This window comes from Populus euphratica, unplaced genomic scaffold (genome assembly GCF_000495115.2).
Source record: "Populus euphratica unplaced genomic scaffold, PopEup_1.0 scaffold161.1, whole genome shotgun sequence".
Lineage (NCBI taxonomy): Eukaryota > Viridiplantae > Streptophyta > Magnoliopsida > Malpighiales > Salicaceae > Populus > Populus euphratica.
Window position 1 is genome coordinate 198,973 of NW_011500046.1, and position 8,857 is coordinate 207,829.

An 8,857-nucleotide genomic window follows, 5' to 3' on the forward strand; every position below is an offset into this window, starting at 1 on the left:
TCAGTATTGTGAGTTTTTCTCAAATAATTCTCCTTTAATCTTGTTGTAATCCGAGAATAAGTTGTTCTTGATGATATATATGTTGTATCCCTTAGTTGAATCTGAGGAAGAATGATTGTGAACCCATTATTTGTTGATAGTGGAAGTTTTTAGGTGGACTACGGTGCCGTGATTTTTCCCACATCGGGTTTTCCACATTAAAAATCTTGGTGTTGATTTTGTGATTTTTTGCATTATTTTTCATCATTGTTTGATTCTGTTTTACTGCACAAAGAGGGAAAGAATTGGGACTTGTGAATTGTAATTGTAATTGTATTCCGCTGAATTGATCCGGATAAATTGGTGTCCGGTTGTTCCGAGTTTTCCCAACAATTCTATCCATATTTCAAGGTATATCTCTGCAAAACTATTCTATATCTTTTGTGATGCATTATTTTATGCCACTTACTTGATTTCTTTTTGTTCAGGATTGTATCGGTGTCATAGATGCTATGCATGTTCCTGCACATCTTTCAGCCAAGGACCAATCACGATTTCGTAATAAGAAAGGTGTTTTGTCACAAAATGTTTTGGCTGCTTGTACATTTGACTTGCAGTTCATATTTATTTATCCGGGTTGGGAAGGCTCTGCTGCAGATTCTCGTGTATTAAGAGCAGTCCTTGATGATCCAGATCAGAATTTCCCTATCATACCTGAAGGTTCCCTCCCTCTCTCTCTCTCACACACTCCCTCTCTCACATGCTCACATAACACAAACTTGCGGTAGTTTGTAGCTTTACCCAGAATTGAGGTCTCTCTGTATTCCATGTCTAATTTGCACGCACAAACCATGTTCATCTATAATTGCATTCGCGCACACACAAGCCCTCTCTTTCAAACTTGGAGCTTCTGTTTTCTCTAGCTTTTTTCTTGGGTTGCTTACCCACTCCGTTATTTGACAGGAAAATACTACATAGTTGACACAGGATACTCAAATCTGGAAGGATTTATTGCTCCGTACCCAGGAGTTCGCTATCACCTTCATGAATTTAGAGGTGCCAATCAGCTGCCCAGAAATCCGCAGGAACTATTTAATCACCGACATTCTTCCCTTAGAAACACCATTCAGGTGTCTTTCGATGTGCTGAAAACGCGATTTCCTATTCTTAACGTTGCCCCTCAATATGGATTTCATGTCCAAAGGGACATAGTTATTGCTGCATGCGTGTTACATAATTACATCAGGCGCGAAGGGAAAGATGATTGGTTGTTTGCTAATGTTGATGGAGCGGCTGTGGCAGAATTGCCAGATATTGATGACGAGTCTGGTATACAGCTGGCTTCCTCCATTCAGGATCACATGGCTTTCTCATTACGAGAATCGATTATGGGGGCAATGTGGAATGACTTCATAAACAAATGGGATCAATGGTGATTGGTGTTGGCTCACTCTCCCAGTCTGTGAAGATGCTGTATAGACTTAGGCAACTAATTTTGACGCTTGATAGGTGTAGTTTTGCTGAGTAATGTAACTTTCATGTGCTGAACTTGTATAAAGTTTGAATGGATAATCTGTTGCTTAGCTTCTGTACCATTTGCATGCAGAAAATGCATTATTATTTGTAGTGAAAACAGTTTTAAAATCACAAATCAATTGGCAATTAGAAAAATACAAAAGAACAATTGCAATCATATAAGAGCATAAACATTTTTCCATGTTTGTTTTCTGAAAATATTTTCCTGTTTCGTAGAATATTTTATAATAGGAAAATTAATCAACAAAATATTTTATGAGCAATAATATACTTATAATATTTTTAAATCATTTCAACCGTCATCTCCTTTTGTATTGTTGTCTTGCTAGCACAATTTCCTTCTCACCACCACCTCTTCCTCTGCATCTTTTCTTTCACTATCACTGCAACTATTTTATCACCATTTCCTCCACATCACCACCATCTATTTTATCACCATTTCCTCCACATCACCACCATTAAAAAACATGTTGTTACTTAATTTTGGACCTCACGTACTAAAAATGATATATACCTGTTTTGAACCAAGTGTGGGAGTGTATCTCATGTTTGCTAGAAAATTAACAAAAAAAAAAAAGTTTTGTAAAACTCCAATGGGTATTGACCAATATTTCAAAAAACATAAAAATTTTATTTTGAAGGGGATTCATTTATTATTCACCGCTAATATTTGGATAAAGAAATCCTTAAAGGACAAATATCCAAAATATTATTGAGAATAATTTGTTATTATTCATTGTTAATATTTGGATAAAGAAACCCAGAGTGAAAAATATCCAAAATAATTCTCTAAAAATAATAAATCCGCACACATCCTTGAAAGAAACCTTGATTATAATCAAGGACATTTCAATATTTTTTACTCCATGGTTTACGAGCCGTGAGAGTATAAAACACTAAGACAAAAAAAAAATTGATTTTTAAAGCACTCTAGATTTCTAATTTTTATCCCTCCTCCCTGTGATTTACGAGTCGCTAACTCTGGAAATACCAAAGGAAAAATGAGCTTGTAAAGCACATTGAATCTCCTTGGATTTCTTTCTTAATAAATTTAGTTAGAATCAAATCAAGAAAAACTGATGGGATTAGAAAACATTAATACCATAACAATTATAAGACCAACCAAACACCAAGCAGCTTATCTTAGGTAGGGCGTACTAGGGGTGCTAACATCTTTCCTTTACACAACCAGTTCTTTGCTTTAGAATCTCTGAAAGACTAGTTAGATTTCCTAGTGACCATAATACTAGGTGACGACTCCTTTTACACAAACATAAAACTAAAAGACCCCGAAATTAATCCATAGTCGCCGCAATGCCGCGCTTCGCTTGCGAGGGTGCGACATTACATATAAAATATTTTTTAAACTAAACATTTAAAATGTTTTGCACAAGACAATACACATTCACAAAGTATTTTCAAGGCTACACAAGCTTATTTGGGAGTGGAGTTACGGTTGTTTTTCAAAGTATTTTTTATTAAAAAAATATATCAAAATAATATTTTTTTTATTTTTAAAAATCATTTTTGATATTAGCGCATCAAAATGATCTAAAAATACTAAAAAAATATTAATTTAAACAAAGAAAGAAATAAAAAAAATTTAAAACTTTTTAAAAATATCTTTAAAACACAAAAAACAGGCATTACTTTTTGGACTTTCGGTACTGGCCCCTCTTGTAACAAAATACACCACACAGTGCTAAACATTTTTGTCTATAAATTTCAGTTATATCAGTTGAACTTGTAACGAACTCTCCCGCGTTTTCCCTTAACTATCTCTCTCTAAAAATCATGGCCCCCCCCCCCCCTCCCTTCCTCTCTCTCTATGACTGCACTTTACTTTTCTCTTCATGGTGTCTAAATCCTCACTTTACTTTTCTCTTCATGGTGTCTAAAGTCTAAATCCTCCAAATGTTCACGCAATCTTGAAAGGTAATGTTTGGTACAAGAGCCATTCGAACATGTTCGCTTGGATTTTTAATTGGTGGAGCCGTGGAGGGTTAATCAGTGAGGTTTGAAATCTACCCTCCAAGCAATACTATATTTTTGTCTTCCTCTTCACTTTTTTATCCATATACACGCCAAATTAACATCGTATGATTAACAGCGAAATCATACAAAAATATAACATGCCATAAGGAGATCCATTGTCTCCATGCTTATTTGTGATCGCTATGGAGGTCCTTTCTTGTATGATTAACAACGCTGATATTCAAAGGGTTACTCCCTTTTCATTCTAGATGCAAAAATATCCCATTGCACCGACGTCCCTTTTCATTCTAGATGCAAAAATATCTCATTGCCTCGTTTATCCTTCACCGATGACTTCATGAGTTTTGCTGGTGGATCTGTTTGGCCATTCAGCCGATTTCATCCATCAGTTATCTGGATTGTGTAAGGCATAATCCTGGACAAAATCTCTAGTAGAATTCAACATTCAGAAATCATGCTTCTCTCTTTTACTCGCAGATTACATCTCATTTCCCACAGGCTTGATATACTAAATCAATTGGGAGTTACAGAGCTGAGTTCAACCCAACAAGTTGCTTCATCAGAGAGAGGTAACTGTCTTTTTTAGAGGATAAATGAACAAAATGATGATTAACACAGTGATAATTAAGATCATGAAGGAGGTTACAATCAACACTCAGCCAGAGTGACACAGAACTGACAAAAAAAATAAAAAGACAGAATATACGAGTCCATCCCTGCTCGAAACAATCAAGTTGAACAGCAGGTGCTTCAAAGTCTGGACAGCACTTAGGCAAGAAGTCTGACCATGCAGAGTGAAAGTAGAGTTTGTTAAACACATCCTAGCAGAATCATTACAACGTCTTGCACTCCAAACAAAGGTAGCAGCATGTTTCTCGTACATCAAGAACATATCACAAGAAAGAAATACCTGCAAAAGAAATGAAAACTAAGGATCTGTTAGACGTCTATTTCCTTTGTATCTCTTTCCTGGTTGTTACGTGTGCAGAATGGAATAGTATATTATTTGTTATAGTCCTTAATAATAGGAGCCATCCTTAAGTTTCGGGATTACCATGCTTGTCAGACTTATCATGTAGCCACCATTGAGAAGTGCTGAATAATATAGAAAACACAGAACAGAATTTTATCTTGGTATCAGAGCAAGGTATTCTTTGATCACCGTCTTCCTCCGTTCTTACCGCAGTTAACTACGTCCTGGCTTTTTTAATTAAAAAGCCAGAACAATTAATGAAGATCGAAACTCCAAGGAAAATCACTTGGCCAGAAATAACAGGAAACTCCAGCGAAAATCAATTTAGGAAGTCATGGTTAGCAAAACAATAACTTCCTGCTTTAATTAGTTCCCTTAAATAAATAACTTCCTAAATTAGCTGCTTTAACTACCCTTAAATAAAAAACTTCCTATATAAATATCGTAGTCTCATTATTAATTCCTATCTCTCCTCCCCTTTCTCTTGATCAAAACGTCAAAGCGTATCCAAAATTAAGAATCCCTTAGCAACCAACTTCAACAAGCAGAAGTTCTTCCCAATTTCCCTCACCAAATTTCTTAAACCTTTCTCATGATCTGTGCTTCGTTTTCTGATTGAATCGAATCATCTCATCTGGAGTTCAACATCGTTCTTGCTTGCTTGGAAGGTATATTCTACTTTCTTTTCTTGTTTTTTATTTTTATTTTTATTTTTTTTTATCTTACCATCTTGTTTTTCACATGGAACTATTGTTTGAATCTTTGGAATTAGGATCATTAATAGTTTCAATCAATTTGGTCTTTCTTGGTTTATATAATCCATGCTTTATGGAGTTCAAGCTAAACTGATCCTAAACCTATTTTACTTCCCACAGAACGAGCTAGATTAATGGAGAACAGTAGTGGAAGATTAGTGCAGCCCGGCACAAGTGCCAGCTCTACAAAGCTAGTGGGTCGAGCATTTGAACAGGACATGAAGGTGATACGGTCTTGGTTAATGGATGATGAAGTCTCAATCATTGGTATTTACGGAATGGGAGGAGTTGGTAAAACAACAATGCTGCAGCATATCTGTAATGAACTTCTAGAAAAACGAGATATTTCTCATAGTGTTTACTGGGTGAATGTGCCTCAAGGTTTCAAGATTGAAGAATTGCAAGATCTTATTGCTAAATATCTTAATTTAGATCTTTCAAGTAAAGACGATGATATGTCTAGAGTTGTCAAGTTAGCAAAAGAACTAGCGAAGAAACAAAAATGGATTCTCATTTTAGATGATTTGTGGAACTTTTTTGAGCCACAAAAAGTGGGGATTCCTATCCCATTGAAAGAATCCAAACTCATTATGACAACTCGATCAGAAATGATTTGTCGGCAGATGAATAGCCAAAACAATATAAGAGTGGATATTCTTTCTGATGAAGAATCCTGGACTTTGTTCATGGAAAAACCTGGACATGACAAGCCACTTTCTCCAGAAATAGAACGAATTGCTGCAGATGTTGCAAGGGAATGTGCTGGTTTGCCCTTGGGAATTGTTACATTAGCAGAAAGTTTGAAGGGAGTGGATGACCTACATGAGTGGAGGATTACATTGAAGAGATTGAAAGAATCAAATTTTTGGGACATGGAAGATCAGATGTTCCAGATATTAAGATTGAGTTATGATTGTTTAGATAATTCAGCACAACAATGTTTCGTATATTGTGCATTATTTGATGAACGCCATAAGATTGAAAGGTAGGTGTTGATAGAGTCGTTTATCGAGGAGGAGATAATTATAGAGATAAACAGGCAAGCAACACTTGACAAGGGCCACTCAATTCTTGATAGACTAGAAAATATCAATTTATTGGAAATAATTGATGGTGGTAATACTGTCAAGATGCATGACTTGCATAGGGACATGGCCATCCAAATACTGGATGAGTGCTCTCTAGTCACGGTAAATCTTATTTTCTATCCTTCTCTTTTTTTTTCCTCTATAGTTTAACCACTAATTTTATTTCGTCATAGTGCTCTTTGGTTATATTAAAATCAATGACCAAGTTGTAGAATTTGTAGGCAGGATTCTATATTGATCAAGTAAAACTTATTTATTTATGTTGCTTAATGAATAAACTCAACTCATATTATAGTTTCGTTTATTTTGTTATTATTTTCAACTACTCAACTACTTTTTTAAAAAAAATATTTCAAAATTAATTTTTAATTCAATGTTTATTTGTATTTACAGGGCTAAAGAAGAAGAAGAAGAAAATGAAATCAAGACAAACTTTACTGATGAGAAACTTAATTCTAAATGTGTCATTTTATTATTATATCTGTGTGGTGATTTCAAAATTTAATGGTATTTTCTTTGAACTAGAAAAAAAAAATGGCAGTACATTTTTTGTTTTAAGGACTCCTTTTAGTGGATTTTGTCAAAGCTTTTGATAATCAATTCAAGGCAAATTTAATTAAATTAGCATAATTATACTTTAACTGCTGCTTTTATTTGTGTTCTTTATTTTTTTTATTCCAATACTGTAGTAATGTTATTTTTCAAGTGTATTTTTTGACAGGCTCAGCTGAAACATCTTGCACTGTTTGTGAAACTTTAGCCTCGACCTCCATTTGCTTGCTAGTATCTCAACATTCACACTAGTCAACGAGCTTGCTAGTATCTTAGCATTTTACACTAGTCAATGTTTTTTACTTTGGAAAACATAGAAGACTGGTCAATAAATGATATCCCTTAACCTAGATGCATAGCATAAGAATATGTATTTTCATGCTCTCGATTTTAGTTGATTTTTCTTAACATGAGTATAAATAAGACAACCAAATATAGGGTGATTTTGATTATATTAGCTGAATGACTAATTGTTGAACCAATACCAAGAGATCAAAGAAGAGATGTGGTACAACGCTTTTCGTCAACATCTATATAAGTCTACCATGTATTCTCCGTTTCTTGTTCACATCCAAACAATTTTGCTGGTGTTTTCTTGTTCTTTAATGAGTATTAGAGATTATTTGGACAATTGTACCATTTCCAGATATCAGATTCTATATTTCCCATTTTTGCATGTTCCTTAATCCTTTTTGACATCAAGTTTGTTTGATTGAAGTAAACTGATAAGCCTTGTTTTTGGATTATGAAAGCTCTTATTTGAATCTGATTTTAGGACTAATAAGATCAAAGTGTTTATAATTTGTCTACATAAATTCGTTCTTGAGTACTTAAAATTATCATCCCCAGTCTTCTACTATAAAGCTAGCTAGATGATGAAGAATCAAATGAAAAACTATATTTCAATCCGGCATCTCATCATCAAATATCAATTTATTTCTAGTAGGACAAATTCTCCATAAAATTCCATCGGACACCATGATGATCGATTGACGCTGGAATTTTCCTTTAACAAGAACACTCCATTGAAGGACAGCTTGATCAATATCTGTGGCCCTCGTCAACCGCTTCTTGCCTGCTCTCCATTCTTTCAATTACCCCCTCATCGATCAAATAATCTATCAACTCCTTCCTTACAATCTCATGATCTTCAGGAAATAATGCACAGTATACCTTATCTTTCATGTCCCTACATTTTGATTCTTTCAATTTCTTCAATGTATTCCTCCACTCATGTAGGTCATCCACTCTCCTCAAGCTTCCTGCCATTGTAATAATACCCAATGGCAAACCAGCACATTCCCTTGCAATATCCATTGCAATTCGTTCCACTTCCGGAGAAAGTGTTATGTCATGTCCAAGTTTCTCCCTGAACAAATTCCAAGCTTCACTCTTCAAAAGTGGCTTCACTTCGATTTCGCGTCGTCTATCCACCCATTGACAAACCCTTTTAGATCGACTTGTCATAATCAGCTTGCAACATTTTAGATCGACTGGCTCAGGAATTCCCACTTCGTGTAACTCAAAAGTGTTCCACAAATCATCTAAAATGAGAATCCATTTTTGTTTCTTTCTTAGTTGTTTTAACAATTTAACAGCTCTACACAGATCATCATGTTCATTTGAAAGATCCAAGCCAAGACATTTAGCAATATGATTTTGCAATCTTCCAATACTGAAATCCTGAGACACAGTCACCCAGTACACGCAATGAGAAATGCCTGGTCTTTCTAGAAGCTTATTATGGATATGTTTCATCATTGTCGTTTTACCGACTCCTCCCATTCCGTAAATGCCAATTGTCGAGACTTCATCATCCATTAACCAAGACCATATCAGATTTGTATTCTGTTCAAATGCTTGACCCACTAGCTTTGTAGAGCTAGTAGGTAATGGATCTCCTGGAGTCTCATTTGTGTTGCCTGTAAGCCCTCCAGAAGAGCTAGCTCCTGCACCAGGCTGCGCTGCTCCTCCAGTCC

The 8,857-nt window shown here is 35.2% G+C and overlaps 4 protein-coding genes across 11 annotated transcripts in view; 3 read left to right on the top strand and 1 right to left on the bottom strand.

Moving 5' to 3' along the window:
- Positions 1 to 1,630, top strand: part of LOC105107491 (uncharacterized) — a 2,537-nt gene extending 907 nt beyond the window's left edge. The window contains exons 3-6 of the mRNA XM_011001430.1: positions 147 to 163; positions 361 to 390; positions 468 to 699; positions 943 to 1,630. Coding sequence (XP_010999732.1) covers positions 147 to 163; positions 361 to 390; positions 468 to 699; positions 943 to 1,415 — 752 coding nt within the window. The 3' untranslated portion in view covers positions 1,416 to 1,630. The remainder of the gene's footprint in view (positions 1 to 146; positions 164 to 360; positions 391 to 467; positions 700 to 942) is intronic.
- The window catches only part of LOC105107467 (DEAD-box ATP-dependent RNA helicase 42-like), a 38,852-nt gene that overhangs the window by 5,238 nt on the left and 24,757 nt on the right, over positions 1 to 8,857 (top strand). The window lies entirely within an intron of this gene.
- Positions 4,940 to 8,857, top strand: part of LOC105107466 (probable disease resistance protein At5g43730) — a 28,166-nt gene continuing 24,248 nt past the window's right edge. Inside the window, exon 1 of one of the 2 annotated variants that reach the window (XM_011001393.1) lies at positions 4,940 to 6,276. In XM_011001393.1, coding sequence (XP_010999695.1) covers positions 5,373 to 6,227 — 855 coding nt within the window. In that variant the 5' untranslated portion in view covers positions 4,940 to 5,372 and the 3' untranslated portion in view covers positions 6,228 to 6,276. The remainder of the gene's footprint in view (positions 6,277 to 8,857) is intronic. The other variant, XM_011001392.1, reaches the window with a different exon arrangement.
- The window catches only part of LOC105107493 (probable disease resistance protein At5g63020), a 3,801-nt gene continuing 2,863 nt past the window's right edge, over positions 7,920 to 8,857 (bottom strand). The window contains exon 2 of the mRNA XM_011001431.1: positions 7,920 to 8,842. Within this exon, the coding sequence (XP_010999733.1) occupies positions 7,920 to 8,842 (923 nt within the window). The remainder of the gene's footprint in view (positions 8,843 to 8,857) is intronic.